General features: G+C 36.6%; 2 protein-coding genes and 1 non-coding gene across 3 annotated transcripts; 1 reads left to right on the top strand and 2 right to left on the bottom strand.

Annotated features, from left to right (window-relative positions):
• Positions 1-2,179: 2,179 nt before the first annotated feature.
• LOC132619482 (F-box/FBD/LRR-repeat protein At5g44980-like) lies at positions 2,180-3,106 on the bottom strand (the record flags this gene model as incomplete). The annotated part of the gene is made up of 1 exon (XM_060334377.1): positions 2,180-3,106. A coding segment is annotated over one exon (927 nt), but the record flags the coding sequence as incomplete, so codon positions are not given.
• A 10,044-nt stretch (positions 3,107-13,150) lies between these two features.
• TRNAQ-CUG (transfer RNA glutamine (anticodon CUG)) lies at positions 13,151-13,222 on the bottom strand. The gene has a single exon. It is a non-coding gene; the product is annotated as a tRNA-Gln (tRNA).
• A 1,054-nt stretch (positions 13,223-14,276) lies between these two features.
• On the top strand, positions 14,277-17,103 carry LOC132617794 (putative F-box/FBD/LRR-repeat protein At4g00315). Its single transcript, XM_060332873.1, has 3 exons — positions 14,277-15,725; positions 16,176-16,361; positions 16,686-17,103. The coding sequence occupies exons 1-3, from the start codon at positions 14,487-14,489 to the stop codon at positions 16,758-16,760; spliced, it is 1,500 nt and encodes a 499-aa protein (XP_060188856.1). The 5' UTR covers positions 14,277-14,486; the 3' UTR covers positions 16,761-17,103.
• The last annotated feature ends 254 nt before the right edge of the window (positions 17,104-17,357 follow it).

Here is a 17,357-nt window from a genome sequence, read left to right as displayed (position 1 = left end):
CCTACTTCTTCCCCTGTTGCGCCTTCTTCTTCTTCCTTCTCCCCACTGCCCTCTGCTTCTTCACCCTCTCCTCCTTCTCCTACTTCTGTCCCTGTTCCTCCATCTAATGCTCTTTCTACTAAGAAGATTACAAGAGCCACTAAGCCTCCTATTTGGTTATTTGACTATGTCCACTCTCAGCCTGTCTCCAGATCTTCCTATCCTATCAATCTTGTTGTGGATTACTCTTACCTTCGTCCACCCTATCAAGCCTATCTCTCCAAGTTTTCCCTTACCACTGAACCTTAAACTTACTCTGAAGCAATTCATGATGACATATGGGTTCTTGCTATGAAACAAGAGATCGAGGCTCTTGAATCTAATCAAACCTGGGAGGTAGTTGACTTACCAGCTGGGAAGCATCCCATTGGGTGCAAATGGGTTTTCAAAATCAAGTACAATGCTGATGGGACTGTAGAAAGGTTCAAAGCTAGGCTAGTTGCAAAGGGATATACTCAGCAAGAGGGGATAGACTACCATGATACCTTTTCTCCTGTGGCCAAAATGATCACTGTCATGTGTACCCTCTCTTTGGCTGCTATGCATGACTGGCCTGTTTTCCAAATGGATGTTTTTAATGCTTTTCTTCAGGGTGATCTTCATGAAGAAGTGTTTATACTACTGCCTCAAGGTTTTGGCAGTAAGGGGGAGCCACCATACTCTACAGATCCATCTTAAGCACCTAAAGTATATAGGTTAAAGAAATCCTTATATGGTCTCAAGCAAGCATCTAGGCAGTGGAATATCAAGCTTACCAATGCATTGTTAAGTTCAGGTTTTCAGCAGAGTAAACATGATTATTCTTTGTTCACTAAAAGGGATGGACAAAGTCTGGTGATGATCCTTATATATGTAGATGATTTGTTAATTACTGGAAATGATTTGAATCTTATCAAAGCTTCTCAGTCAACATTACAACAAAATTTCAAAATTAAAGACCTAGGTGAACTGAGGTACTTCTTGGGGATAGAGTTCCTCAGATCAAGCAAGGGGATTCTCATGACTCAGAGAAAGTACACACTAGAGCTGGTCTCAGAGTGGGGACTAGCAGGGGCAAAGCCTACTATAACACCTTTAGAGCAACATATGAAATTCACTACTGCTGAGTATGACAGACATCTAAAGGAGCAGGATAGCAATGATCCACTACAGGCAGATAAGATTGAGAAGAATAGTGAGGATCCATTACTGGTAGACAGAGGTGGCTATCAAAAATTAGTGGGAAAGTTACTCTATTTGGCTATGACAAGGCCGGATATTTCATATGCAGTACAGACTTTAAGTCAGTTTATGCATGCTCCAAAACAGTCTCATTTGGATGCTGCACTTCATGTAGTAAGATATCTGAAGGGAAAACCAAGTCTGGGAGTTTTGTTGAGTAGTAATAAGGACAATACACTCACAGCATTTTGTGACTCAGACTGGGCATCATGTGCAGTAACAAGAAAATCAGTCACAAGCTATTGTATGAAGTTAGGGAAGTCATTGATATCATGGAAATCAAAGAAGCAAGAAACAATTTCAAGAAGTACTGCTGAAGCTGAATACAGGAGCATGGCATCAGCAGTAGCAGAAATAATATGGCTTATGGGGCTGTTGAAAGAAATGGACTTTAGTGTGAAATTGCCAGTTGATCTATTCTGTGACAATAAAGTTGCATTGCAAATAGCTGCAAACCCAATCTTCCATGAGAGAACTAAACACATAGAGATAGACTGTTATTTTGTGAGAGAAAAAATTCAAAAGGGGATCATCAAGGCAATGCACATATGTGGAAATGAACAGGAAGCTGACATATTCACTAAAGCTTTGGGAGGACAACAACATAGCTATCTTCTGAGCAAGTTGAGGTTGTTCAATGTTTTTCAACCCTCAACTTGAGGGGGAGTGTTGAGAATAATGAGCTGGAAATGCCAGCTGGAAACAGATGGCACTATCTTGTAACTAATTTAGTGGTTGTTGTAGTTGGTTAGGTTAGTTACTAGATATTTTGTGATTAGTAGTGATTGGGTTGGTAAGTGTATTATATATTAGGACCACTGTACAGTTTTGGTTTTAGGGTCAATGAAATATCAGAAATTCTCTAGCTTCCAGTTCACTTCTTAGCTCATGTTCTCAAATTGATTTTTCATCTGAATTTTCATTCCATCTTTGAACATAGGTCATAATAAACATTTTGCAAAGTCAAATCTCTTACTGTTGTTGTGGACGTAATCTCTATTTCACACATGTCCATACATGTGGAACTAAATTCAAGAGATTTAAGATTCGTGGATTGTATTTGTATTTTACTATCAAAACCAGGACGATGCACTCTAAAAAATTTCAGGTTAGGATTTGAAACTACAATGCTTAACCGTTCTAAATCTAGATAAATATCAATGCTTAAATATTTAATTTGAGGGCAGCCGGCAATGAGATCCACCAAATCGTCATTCTCAATGCACACATTAGATAGAAATAGTACCTCTAGATTAGGAAGCATAAAAGAACAATTTGTAATCTCACAGTCATGGATGACCAACCAAAGTAATGTATCAGCAAAGAAAGCAATATCGAGCAAGTTGAAACGCAGACCGTAAGTCGTTTTTAAATGAAGACGTAACGCTTTAGCCTTATTTTCTAAGGCAAAATAAATCCATTTTTGGACCAGGGATTCAGCAGAAGAATTCTCAACTGTCATTTGAAGAAAGAGTATGTCCACTGCAGAATTGTTTTCATACTCCTTACGAATTTCCAAGGATTTTTTCAAGTAAGTTAAGAAGGCATCTCGTTTCTGTATGTCTCTTTCAGTGTATGAGAAATAGTTGGCCCCAAATACCAATTCATCCAAATAAATAGTTGGGCGAGAAGCCCAAACTCTTCGCCATCCCTGGGACAAAACACTAGTTTTTGCTATATCTCTCGTTGGAATCTTACAAAGAATTACATGGATGATTTCGAGTGGCAAGTAGGAAATTCTATCGCTACAAGCTGTACCTTCTCCTGCATTTCCAACTTCATGGATTCTTTTTGTTTTCCTCTTTCTATGACTTCTTCTTCCTTTTTGGCATTTTTGGAACACTAAAAAAAAGGAGCTTCACCTCTCTCTCTCTCTCTCTCTCTCTCTCTCTCTCTCTCTCTCTCTCTCTCTCAAAGAAGGAGCGGCATATAAACGGCGGTACTTGTCAACTGAGAAGAACAAAACAGTAGAGGAGGACCTCGCGGACGTAAAACTTCTATTTAAATTGGCTTCATATAAAATGGGATGGAGGGAGTATATTTTTCCGGGAGAAAAGAGACTTTTCGGAGCTTTGGTCACCAAAATGACATGTCAATACCTAGATGGCCCCTCAAATATTAACACTTTTTGTAAGCATTAGCGTCGTTTGGTACGCGGGATAAGGTGGATATTTCAAGGTTAAATATGAGATAAAATTTATGCATTATTTGATTAAAAGTATAAATTTATATATTTAACCAAGTAAGTCATAAATTTTACTCCATCTCATACTTATCGGTGACAGTTCGATTCCCATTTTGTAATCCCCCTCTCCTAGAGTAAATTCTCTTACCCCGCCTTTTTTTTAAAAAATATATGCACATAAGATGTTGTAAGTTGAAAACATCTAAAAAGTACTTTCTCCGTTACAAAATAAGTGGTTCTTTTAGTTTAGATACATCCTGAAAAATAAGAAATAGCTCTTTAACGATTTCTTAGTTATGTAAAACTATATTTATTATAAGATAAGATTGGAAGAAAAAAATCTACCAAAATCTTTATGTCAATCGATACTTCCCTGCTTTCATTTCAAGTGGAAATAAGTCTTTCATCCTTTATCTGTTCCTGTTATAAAATAAAAACTATAAAATAAATGCACGGAAGAAATATATAGAGAGATATATGATTTTATTGCTCATCCAATTCTCTACATATGGCCACTATTTATAGAGGAAAATACATGCTTAATGGCTAAGCCATCTAAGATAACATGGCTAAGTAACTTAATGGAATGGCTAAGCTATTTAAGATAACATGGCTAAGTAATCTTAATGGACAAACAAACTCATAACACTCCCCCTTGGATGTCCACTAATTAGATGATGTGCCTCGTTAAAACCTTATTAGGAAAAACCCTATGGGAAAAAGCTTCGATGAAGGAAAAAGAGTACACATATCTAGTAATACGCTTTGAGAGCTGTCTCATTAAAAACCTTACCAAGAAAACCCAATGGGAAAAACTTGGTCAAGGAAAAAAGAGTACAACGCGTATTTCACTCCCCCTGACGAAGACCAAGATTCAGATGTCGGAGCCTTCGCATTCTAATCTTGAATATCATCTTCTCAAGAGTCGAAGTTGGCAAAGATTTGGTGAACAAATCTACAGGATTGTCGCTTGAACGGATTTGTTGCACATCAATATCACCATTCTTCTGGAGATCATGTGTGAAAAATAACTTTGGTGAAATGTGCTTCGTTCTATCTCCTTTTATGAAACCTCCTTTTAATTGAGCTATGCATGCAGCATTATCTTCATATAATACTGTGAGTATTTTTGTATCACACTTCAAGCCACATCTTTCTCTGATGAAATGTATCACTGATCTCAACCACACACATTCTCTACTTGCTTCATGAATAGCGATTATCTCAGCATGATTTGAAGAAGTAGCAACAATGGACTGCTTTGTCGATCGCCATGATATAGCAGTACCTCCACATGTAAACAGATAGCCCGTTTGAGATTGAGCTTTATGTGGATCAGATAAATAACTTGCATCGGCATAACCAACTAGATCTGTACTACTATTGTTATTATAAAACAGACCCATATCGCTAGTTCCTTTTAGATATCGCAATATATGCTTAATCCCGTTCCAATGCCTCTGTGTAGGAGAAGAGCTATATCTTGCTAGCAAATTAACAGAAAATGCTATGTCAGGTCTTGTAGCATTAGCAAGATACATAAGTGCACCTATTGCACTAAGATATGACACTTCAGGACCAAGTAGCTCTTCGTTTTCTTCCTGAGGTCGCAACAGATCTTTGAAGTGAGCGAACAACCATAGGAGTACTTAAAGGATGTGCATTGTCCAAGTAAAACCGTTTTAAAACTTTCTCAGTATAGGCAGATTGATGGATAAAGACCCCTTTTGCAAAATGTTCAATTTGCAGACCAAGACAGAGTTTTGTCTTTCCGAGATCTTTCATCTCAAATTCTTCCTTCAAATATTCAATCGCCTTTTGGAGCTCTCCTGGAGTTCCCATGAGATTTATGTCATCAACAGAAACAACAAGTATAATGAACCCTGGTTTTTTTTTCTTAATAAAAACACATGGACAAATGACATCATTTATATATCCTTCATTTATCAAGTACTCACTTAGGAGATTATACCACATGCGCCCTGATTGTTTTAAACCATATAATGATCTTTGTAATCTGATTGAATACATTTCCCGAGACTTTAAACCAAATGCTTCAGGAATTTTATATCCTTCAGGAATTTTCATATAAATTTCATTATCAAGTGAGCCATAAAGATAAGCAGTAACCACATCCATCAGATGTATTTTAAGGGTTTCATAGACAGCTAAACCGATGAGGTATCGAAATGTTATAGTATCCATAACTGGTGAATACGTTTCTTCATAGTCGACGCCGGGTCTTTAAGAGACTCTTTGTGCAACAAGGCGTGCTTTGTATCACACAATTTCATTTCTCGCATTTCTTTTCCGTACAAAGACCCATTTGTGGCCAACTGGTTTTACACCATTAGGCGTTTGGACTACAGGTCCAAAAACCTCACGTTTAGCAAGTGAATTCAATTCTGATTGAATTGCTTCTTGCCATTTTGGCCAATCATATCTTCGTCGACATTCTTCGACAGATTGAGGTTCCTGATCCTCACTGCCTTTCATAATATTTAGTGCAATATTATATGCAAAAACACTATTCACCACAATTTTCGAACGATTCAAGTTGCCCTCATCACCAATAAAACTTAATGATAGTTCTTTACTCACTGGAGTCTCGGGTTTGCTGATTTCTTCAGGAATATCAGGATTAATCAGATCTTGAATCTCTTCATGAGATCTTTTCATAGTGTCATTCTGATCATTGTTTGTATTTCTTTTTCTAGGATTTTTATCCTTGGAGGCCAATGGCCTACCACGCTTTAGGCGTGGATGAGATTCAGAGACTATGACACTAGTAGATTGTCCCTCTGGAACATCAATTCGAATAGGCACATTCTTTGCAGGGATATGCCACTTAGTTATTCTTTTCAAATCAGTAAATTCGTCTGGCATTTGATTTGCTATTTTCTGCAAGTGGATGATCTTCTGGATCTCCTGTTCACATATAGGGGCACGTGGATCAAAATGAGATAGTGATGGAACTCTCCACGCAATTTCTCTTTTGATTTCTTTTCTCTCTCCCCCTAATTGTGGAAAATTTGTTTCATCAAATCGACAATCTGCAAATCGGGCAGTGAATAAATCTCTCGTCAATGGCTCAAGATAGCGAATAATGGAGGGTGATTCAAACCCAATATATATTCCTAACCTTCTTTGGGGGCCCATCTTAGTGCGCTGTGGTGGTGCTACAAGCACATATACAGCACAGCCAAAGATTCGGAGATGAGCAATATTTGGTTCATGACCAAATACTAATTGTGACGGGGAGTATTTATTATAATGAGTCGGTCTGAGACGAATAAGAGATGTTGCATGTAAGATAGCATGACCCCAGACGGTTGTAGGCAACCGTGTTTTCATAAGTAATGGTCTTGCTATCAATTGCAAACGCTTAATAAATGACTCAGCAAGGCCATTTTGGGTATGAACCTGTGCTACAGGATGTTCAACCTTTATCTCAAATGATAAACAATAATCATCAAAAGCTTGGGATGTAAATTCTCCAGCATTATCAAGACGTATAGCCTTTATATGATAATTTGGGAACTGTGCCCTTAAGTGTATTATTTGTGCCAATAATTTCGCAAACGCCAGGTTGCGAGATGATATGAGGCACACATGAGACCATCTCGAAGACACATCTATTAGAACCATAAAATATCTGAATGACCCACAAGATGGGTGAATAGGTCCACATATATCCCCATGTATACGCTCTAGAAAAACAGGGGATTTAACGTCAACTTTCATTGGTGATGGCCTGGTTATCAATTTGCCCTGATGACAAGCGACACATGAAAATTCACTACTTCAAGAATCTTCAGGTTCTTAAGTGGATGCCCTTTTGAATTTTCAATAATTCGTCTCATCATTATTGATCCAGGATGACCCATTCGGTCATGCAAAAGCACAAAAGTTCCTGAATCGTTAAACTTCTGGTTTACGATTGAGTGCGCTTCAATTATACTAATTTCTGCATAGTACATGCCAGAAGAAAAAGTTGATAATTTCTCCAAAACATATTTCTGGCCGGAGACATTCTTTGTAATAATAAGATATTCATCATTTGTTTCATTTAGTGTCTCGACGTGATACCCATTACGGCGGATATCTTTGAAACTCAACAAGTTTCTTGGGGATCTAAAAGAGAATAATGCATCTTCTATAACAAGTTTCGTCCCCTTAGGTAGAAATATAGTAGCTCTTCCGGAGCCTTCAATTAATTTTGAATTGCCAGAAATTGTATTAATATTCCCCCTTTTTCTACGCAAGTGAGAAAAATATTTCTCATCTTTAAATATGGCATGCGTTGTTCCACTATCAATTACACAAATATCTTCATGATTGGTCATTGATCCAAATAATATTTGAGGATTTTCCATATATTCTTCAAAACGAAAGAATAGACAAAGTAAACATCGAAGTAGATATTATGATTTGACAAAGTATTACACACACTTTATTACGTATATTACTATTAAACAAAGCATTACACACACTTTATTTACATAACTATGAAAACATAACCACATTAGCTAATACAAACGACATGTATGAAATATCTAAGTTATTACAGATCCATCACCGACCAGATGATCTATTTTCCCTTCAGGGAGTTCAAAGAAATCTGCCACATCTAGATACATGGGCTCAACATTATCTTCAAAAATAAAATTTGCTTCGACATCCTTTTCTGCCTTTTTGAGGGAGGCTTGATACAGATCAACTAGGTGCTTTGGCGTACGACAGGTACGTGACCAGTGCCCTTTTCCTCCACATCAGAAACATTTATTTTCTGAATTTTTCTTTTGCACAGCTTCATGCTTTTCATCCTTCCTTTTACACTGCTGGTGGTGAAGAGTATTATTTGGTGCAAGATGAGAATCATGATTAAAATTCCTTCCTCGACCACGATCATGACCACGACTGGGGCCACGACCTCTTCCACGCCTAGAATGGCGAAAATTTGCCTCATTCACTTCAGGGAATAGGGCAGTACCAGTGGGTCGGCTTTCATGATTTTTCATTAATAATTCATTATGTTGTTCAGCCACTAGAAGATGTGAGATTAGATCAGAATATTTCTTGAACTTCATCTCTCAGTATTGCTGCTGCAGGAGCATACTCGAGGCAGGAAAAGTGGAGAATGCTTTCTCCAGCATATCATGATCAGTGATATTTTCACCACATAATTTCAACTGAGAAATAATTTTAAACATTACAGAATTATATGCCTTAACAGATTTAAAATCTTGTAGCCTTAAATGAAGCCAATCAAAACGTGCTTGTGGAAGTATGACCATCTTCAGGTGATCATATCTATCTCTCAAATCATTCCACAGCGTAAGAGGATCTTTAATTGTGAGATATTCCATTTTCAAATTCTCATCAAGATGATGGCGGAGGAATATCATTGTCTTGGCACGGTCTTGGTTTGATGCCTCATTTTTATCTTTGATGGTGTCTGCCAGACCCATCGCATTAAGGTGAATCTCGGCATCAAGAATCCAAGAGATATAGCTATTGCCGGATATATCTAAGGCTACAAATTCACGTTTAGAAAGATTTTCCATTAGTAAAGGAAAAAAAAATCAATACCTTCGAGGCTTTTAAAGTATTTGCTCAAGATAACAGAGTCTCGTGCTAATAACGTGTTATAAAATAAAAACTATAAAGTAAATACACAGAAGAAATATATAGAGAGATATATGATTTTATTGCTCATTCAATTCTCTACATATGGCCACTATTTATAGAGAAAAATATATGCTTAATGGCTAAGCCATCTAAGATAACATGGCTAAGTAACTTAATGGAATGACTAAGCTATTTAAGATAACATGACTAAGTAATCTTAATGGACAAACAAACTCATAACATTTCCATTTTATTTTACAAAATTTCGTGGCATTTAAAGTTGATTGATAATAAATTTGATTTCTATGAGACAAAACTTTAATTTTGAAAAGGGCAAAGGGTCAAATTTACCCTTGTTTATGGTTTGAATTTACCCTCCGTTAAAATTTGGGTTTATATTTACCCCTCCCGTTAAGACACTTGTTAAAAATACCCTTATAACTAACAGAATGGACACGTGGAGCCAGAGGCGGATTTAGGAATTTGAGATTCCGGGTGCCACACTATTTTGGGCTTCGATTCTGGTTATTCAGCCTTCTAGTTTATATAGACCGACCAATTATCACACTATTTTAGCCTTTGACTTGATTTATTTTGAGATTCGGTTCGGGTTATTCATCTTAGCTACAAGTATTTATATTGTTACAATATTTAACTCGTGGAAAGGCAGAAGCGTCGGCTTTCTCGACGCGTTCCATAGCCCAGTTCCGTAAACAAGGGAATGACCCAATGCATTAGTTGACTTAAACGAGCTGGGGAGCGCAGCAACTTCCGTCCGTTTATATAGACAAACCGATTGTCACACTATTTTGGATTTCAACTTGATTTATTTTTTCTACTGCCAATTTGGGTTATTCAACTTTTCGATTTATATAGACATCGATTAAACGAAATAATTTAATAATTATGATAATTTTAAACAAAGCATAAAAATTCAATAGTATTACTAATATCAACAAAATATATTATTCATTTATAATTGAGAGTTATGTTTTGAAGCTATTAGCTAACTCAAGACTAATCAACTAGAACTAGAACTCAACTTAGATGCACATTTAGATATCAAAATAAAAAATTAATGAACACTATTAACTATAAAGAGAAGCAAGGATATATAAAATTTTAAAAAGTCAATGTGACTCATTAGGGAAAAGAAGAAACAAGGAAAATAAAGTAAAGAAGAAGCAAAATAGAAAAAGAAAATAAGAAAAAAGGAGAACGAATCTTCTGTAGGCTTCTTAGAAAAGAGAAGTCTTTAAAAGAATTGGTGCAAGTTGGACTCGATCCCAGGTGTTGTGTGTAGGGCTGGGCATAAATACCGAAACCCGAAAAACCGGACCGAACCGAATTAATTCGGTTTTTCGGTGTTCGGGTTTTCGGTTCGGGTTCGGTTTCACTTTTCAAAAATTTCGGGATTCGGTTCGGTGTTCGGGGTTTAGTATTCGGGTTTTCGGGTTTTCGGTTTAAACCGAAATATTATGTATTGGCCCAAAATTATTAATAGTCCAAGCCCATGCCCTATTTAATTTAAGCCCAAAAGAAAATAACCCAAGCCCACTTCATTCTTTTCATCTTTTGTATCAATCATCATTCATCATACATAACCTAATTTCACTTCTCAAAGCTTCAGAGCTTGGTTCACTGCAAAAAAAAAAAAAAAACTTCAGAGCTCAAAGTTTGCTCTTCCAAGCTCGGCGGCGACTTCTCTTCCAAGTTCCGGCGGCGACAGAGTAAGTATTTCTCTCTCTCTCACTTCTCCTAATCGACTTCATCTGTTCTTTCAGTAGTTGATGTGAGCTTCTTGCTACTGTTTTGATTGTTGTAACATGATATGTGGTGGTTGTGAATTTGTTGTAATTAAATGGGTGGTTGTGAATTTGTTGTAATTAAATGGTTAACTTTCACATGTGACACTCGTTTTCACACTTTCCATTAGTCAAACTCTTGAGCTGCACCTTGTATTTGTCTGTCACGTACTATCTCTTTGCCTTGCAAGTCTTGAACTATTGCCAAATGAAAGGACAAGTGGAAGAACAATAATTGAATTGAGTCTTATCACATGTTAGGAAAATACTCTCTTATGTACATAGTACCATCTGTTTTATATATATATATATATTTTGATTGGAAAGTTGGACTAAATGTCATAATCATATACTAAAGGAAGTGTATTGAATTAGTTAAAAAAATAGGAGGAGGTTGAGTTTGGTATATATCAAGCCTAAAACACACACCCCTTATGTGTCAAATTGTAGCAATGAGATAGTGATCTAAAACTGACCTATGTTGTATGTTATCTTATATTTTACAATAGGTGATGATGAAGGCTGAAGACAAATCAAAGGCATAACCTTTGATGATGTTGTGAAGACAAAGAATTGGTTGTTCTGAGCCATCTTTGTGGCATTTTGAGCCAATTTGTGGCTTCATGCTTGGCTGCACCAGGAGAAAAGGTGTTGTTTGTGGTTGTTGTTTTCCTAGGATAATCTGGTTCATTTTGAATGTGTTACTGATCATCAGTTTGCTGCCTTCTTTAAAGAGCATTCCTGATCGTTGTTGTTTAAAATGCTGTTGAGCCTTTCTGATCGTTATTCTTTAAAATGCACACTAGACAAGGTTGTTGTTTTGATAGCTGCTGAGCCTTTCTGATCGTTCTGCTGGTGTGTTATGTTGGCTGAAACTTGAGTAAGTTTGGTGTTGTTCTTGCACTGAAATGACTGCATTTTGTTAAAAAATGAATGCTGAGACAGCTGAGTAACTGTGCTGCTGCTGCCACAGTTTCAGCTGCGCTGCAACAGCTGAAACTGTGGTGCTGAAAGCCTGAATTGAAAACACCGAATTGAAAAAACCGAAACCGAACCGAACCAAACTTCAAAAAACCGAAACCGAAAGAACCGAACCGAACTAGTTTGGTTCGGTGTTTGGTGTCCACGTTCAAAACACTGAACCCGAAATAGCCAAACCGATGTATGAGAAAACCGAACCGAAGAACCGAACGCCCACCCCTAGCTGTGTGCACAACTTTTGGCCCTTCACCAGTGGCACCAAATAATCATTTGTTAGTCGGGGTGCCATTTTACGTATTTATACTATTTCTCATATATACTCACATACATATATAAGGTTTTGCTCGAGGTGTGCGGGTGGCGTGGCATCCCCACCCGCCTTACTAGATTCGCCCCTTCGTGGAGCAATGACGTGGTAAGTGACTAGTTAAATGAAAACATATGGCATTTAACTCATTTGTTAAATAAAAGAAACTTTTAGCAAAATCAAAAAAGAAATTCCTAATTTCTAAACCCACTCAACCTGCCCTCCCTCTCCCTTCCTTCACCGTCAGAGAACAACCCCCCCTCGCCCCACGCCCCCCCCGGGTCCATACTGCAATTGAAGCACAACAACAAAGTCCACACAAAGTGAGAGCTTCTTGCCGGTGATGAAGGGAAAAAAAAAACTCCCGGTAGTTAGCGATTACATAATCTTCCATTGGAACCGTAGTCTCAAATGTTCTTTTATATCATGATATTGATTTTGCATGTCAACGATATGATTTCCATTTAGTTTTGGCTGAGAATATTTAATATTTAAGAAAATCTCAGATTTCTTCCACTTTGTTAGTGCATTTGTTCACTGTAGCTAAAATTTCCATGGCTGCCTGGTTGGTTTCTTTTCATCATAAATAATTTCCATGGCTGCCTGGTTTCTTCCACTTTGTTAGTGCATTTGTTCACTGTAGCTAAAATTTCCATGGCTGCCTGGTTGGTTTCTTTTCATCATAAATAATTTCCATGGCTGCCTGGTTGGTTTCTTTTCGTCATAGACGTGTTAATGTGATTGAACACAATAAAGGAAATCTTTAAAAAGTTTACATTTTTCTTCCGAGAATTGAGATCGAAAAAAACGGAAGAGGTTAAGTCCTCTGAAAATTGAAGAAGAAAGGGAGAGAGGGTGGAGGGAAAAAGAGGGATTAAATATTCCCGGAGTAGGTGCTTTATCGGAGGGTAAATCCAAACCAGTATAAGGGTAAATTTGATCCTTTTCCCATTTTGAAAATGAGGAAAAACAATAAAGAGAAGGTTCTACCGAGATTTGAACTCGGGTTACTGGATTCAGAGTCCAATGTCCTGACCACTAGACCATAGAACCTATATATTACAGTTGCTTATAGATAAATATAAAACAACGGAAAGACCTAAAGTACTCAAACTTCGTCATGAGTTCCCAGGTTCTCAGTATTGACAAATTACGCCCAATGGAGCACCGAATTGGATGTTGTTGCCGCCGTTTCTCATCAAGTTATCCCCATTTTTGCTGCAGTTGTCTTCGAAAGTAGACATTTATTATACCCTTCCATCCATTGACAGATCTAAAATTTTCACTTAGGGATCGTTTGGTTTAAGGTATAAGCTGGATTATCCAACACTAATTTTTATATCATGTTTGATATAAGGTATAAATTAGTGCTGGGATAAATTTATACCTTGTACCAAACATGGTATAAAAATTAGTGCTGGGATAACCCAGCTTATACCTTCTTGACCCACTTATACTAGGATTATTTTATACCATCTAAAAGATGGTATAAAATAATCCAATAGATGGGATAAATTAGTCCCGAGATTATAATCCCGGGACTAATGAGTCCTTAAACCAAACGACCCCTTAGAGTTCAAAAAAATAATAAAAGCTAAACATAAGAAAATGTTGTCCCTAGGAATTGAACTTTGGACGTTGGAGAGAATTTTGAATATCTGAAGCATTTGAGATAACTTTTTACATTTGTTCACAATATTCAAAACTTATATATGTACATAGAAATATATCCTTTAAATCCGCCCCTGCTTCCGTCCCATATTGCTTGTCCACAGTATTAAAAATATTTATCCGAAATTACTGGTCAACTTACAAAATAAAAATAAAATTAATTAAATCTTTCTCATCTTACCCTTAACATTAAATGTTTTTTAAAGTAATTAATATTGATTAGAGTGTAACTTATTAGAGAGATAAGAGTAAGATAATAAAAATAAATCTTTTATTTATGATTTCTAAATTTTTTCTTAAAAGACCAAAATGGAAAATGAACAAGTAATATGAGACGGAGGAAGCAAAATGTACGTATTTGAGTCTAAAATACATGACGTCCATCCGTAATTAACTTATACTATATGAGTGTTTAGTGTAGTTATTAATTAATTACATGGAAATGAATAACAGCTGATTAGATGGGATAACATAAAGCCAATTGAAATAAAAAATTTATGTCCATATGGAGGTTCGCTCTTTTCAGATGGCAACCGCGGTTTTTTAATTTGCCGCTGCTTCTTAATTATTTTTCCAACAAATTAAAGTTGAACTGAGTAATCTCTCTACAGATTGAAGCTATCATTTGTCAATCTTTCCAAAAAAAATGCCAAAAAGGAGCAGAAGAACGAGCCACCCAAAGAGGAAAACACCAAAAGACCCAAAAACAAAAACCCATGAATTTGGAGGAAGACAAGATATAATTTCCAATTTGCCTATTGAAATTATCCGTCAGATTCACTCCCTCCTTCCACTTAAAGATGCAGCCAGAATTAGTGTTTTATCCCACTTATGGCGTAACATTTGGGTTTCTAACCCTAAGATTCATTTGGATGAAACTGATTTTGGGGCCAACTTTTACAAATACAGTGACACAGACAAAGATAAAAGAGATGCCTTCTTAATTTACTTGCAAAAATCCTTGGTAAACCGTCACAAGTGTGAATATGATTGTGCAGTTGACGCGCTATATCTTCGAATTACAGTTGAGGATTCTATTGATGAATTCCTGGTCGAAAACTGGATTGATTTTGCCTTGCAAAATAAGGTTAAAACGTTACGTCTTATTTTAAGAACCACTTATAGTGAGTGGTTTGAGTTGTGTAATATTGAATTTATAGCTGCTACATTGGTTGAGTTAAAGCTAGAGTATTGTGAGATTATAGATTGTTCTTTTATGCTTCCTAGTTTAAAGTCGCTCTTTTTAGATGATGTCTGTATTGACGATGATGATTTTAATGATCTCATTGCGGGGTGCCCTCGAATTGAAAAGTTAGAGATTGTGTGTCCCGCAACCGTGTGTACTATGGTGCTTTCGAATCCTAGGTTGAAATTTTTTGGATTGCATTTTCCCTGTTGTGACAGTAATGTGCTAATAGAGTCTAAGAATCTTGAAACCCTTGAATTTAGTTTCGTGTGCGAGTGCATGTGTGAAGTAGAGATTACTTACCCGACAACAGTCAGAGAATTGTCATTGCAGGATTCTTATAACCTAGAAAGCACATTGTTGCATTATATAAACAAATTCCCTCTACTTGAGAAACTCGTGTTGCCAAATGGTACTTGTAGTTGTATACAAGTTTCTCATCAGCATCTGACAAATTTTGTGGTGAATGTTCTAGAGGAAGTAGAGGAGGTAAGAATAGATGCTCCTAAGTTAAAATCCTTTGAGTACACGGGTGGTCTTATGTTGTTTACTGGAATTGAAGCTTCACGAGAGTTGGAATTTGTTCATTTGCATTTAAACCCGGAAATGCTCAATGATGATTGGTACATTTGTTTAAGAGATATGTTGGAGTCTTTTGCTCATTCCAAGCATTTGAGGTTGATTTGCAAAAATGAACAGGTAAACCGTTTCCCCCTTTTCTTGGGTATGTCCAATCCTCCATATGCTTACAATGTTCCTTGATCACATGCCATACTACATTTTCTTTTTGCCCAGCCCCCAACTCCCGAACACTTGCAAGAGGATGTATATACTGACAGAGCTAAGAAAATGCTTGCAAATATAACCTTTGGCAACACATGAAGAATAGGTTAATTGGATTGAAGATAATGAAACCTTTGTTACTGTAATAGGAACACAGGTTTGCATAGTAGCTTACTTTTCCTTTTACTTGTGAGATACCTTTGATGCCTTACAAGAAAAAAAAAAAAAAAAAAAAAGGACTACCTTTTGATGGTGTCTTTTTTCTTTTTTGGTTATTGGAACTTGGTTTCTAAAACATTTGAGTTGCTTTCAATTATATGATTCTTTGGTTTTATATGGTTTTGAGTTGCTTTTTATGGTTTTCAGGATATCATCTTTCCTAACGAGATAACCGATATATTACTTCCAACAATCAATGATCTCGAGAATCTGGAATTGCAAATTGAATCATCTACTGCTACTTCTCAACAAATTATAGATGGTTTTGCTTGGATTCTTCCCCGATTGAAGACTTTGTCCTTGACTTTGGGTTCCATCTCAAAACTCATTGAGGTACTCAAAAACTACATTTGGCTTTTTGTCATATCTAGTTCCTGTTTCTGTGATTAGTTTTAGTTTGGTCATCAACTTTTGGCACATCAGACCTTCAAGACGGGCTGTGCTGGTGATGTCACCGCACAACTCGCTGACTGATGAGTATGATTGGGCTAAGTTAGAGTTTTAGGATATGAGAGAGAGAACTCATGCATCTGATAGTATAGTGGAAATTAAACATGTTAGTAGTAGTTTCGAACATATGTTTTTCTCTTTTATTATTATTTCTTAGTCGACGAAATCATGCATCACAAACTATATATTTTATAATTGGCAATGTAGTTTCCAGATAGAAGACGCGAAGGTGCTTTCAACCAGGAGGAAAAACTGGAACACGAACAAATATGTGGTGAATAATAGAGAATTCTTGCGACTATTGGCAACAACTGTTCCATGGCTTGATCAATCAAACTAAGGCGCTTGGACACTTTCTGGAAAGTATTTTGGAGAAGTAATTTGGGGAAAAGGTAATGCAAAGAGAATGTGTTGGGATAACTGTAATTCTTTATGAAGTTCTATTTGTTCCTCTTTATATGAAAATTTATCACTTCAAATCTTGCTGATGTTAGGAGTATAAAGGCCCCATGTTCCAATTTCAGAAATGGTGTTGCTTTTAGGGGAATGATCACTTGAGTTGTAGTAGATTTATTTCTACCACTGATTCTTTATACATTCAGTACAACACCGAAAAATTCTCCCAGCTGCACGGTAAAATAAACCCCATCTTAGTCAACCTGACTTTGACTTTGAGTTAAAAGAGTAAGTTTTCGCCTGTGTTATAGAACAAGCTAGAATTTTATTTGCTTCTCATATACCTATTCAATGAATAAGAATATCTCATTTGGAGACATGAAGCTGTAGGTCACAATCTCAGCAGCAGTTGTAATCAACTCCAACAGGTTACCAAGGCGTTATAAGGTTAAAATTGTTTCTTGGTATCTACAATCAAATATG

The sequence above is a fragment of the Lycium barbarum genome, chromosome 11, assembly GCF_019175385.1.
Source record: "Lycium barbarum isolate Lr01 chromosome 11, ASM1917538v2, whole genome shotgun sequence".
Taxonomy (NCBI): Eukaryota; Viridiplantae; Streptophyta; class Magnoliopsida; order Solanales; family Solanaceae; genus Lycium; species Lycium barbarum.
Note: the sequence above shows the minus strand (reverse complement) of the source record. Positions and strands in the feature narration are given on the sequence as shown.

Coding starts and splice junctions, on each gene's coding strand:
- LOC132617794 (XM_060332873.1), top strand. CDS start 14,487: ATGCCAAAAAGGAGCAGAAGAACGAGCCACCCAAAGAGGAAAACACCA. Junction 15,726..16,175: donor TGATTTGCAAAAATGAACAG/GTAAACCGTTTC, acceptor TATGGTTTTCAG/GATATCATCTTTCCTAACGA. Junction 16,362..16,685: donor CCATCTCAAAACTCATTGAG/GTACTCAAAAAC, acceptor TTGGCAATGTAG/TTTCCAGATAGAAGACGCGA.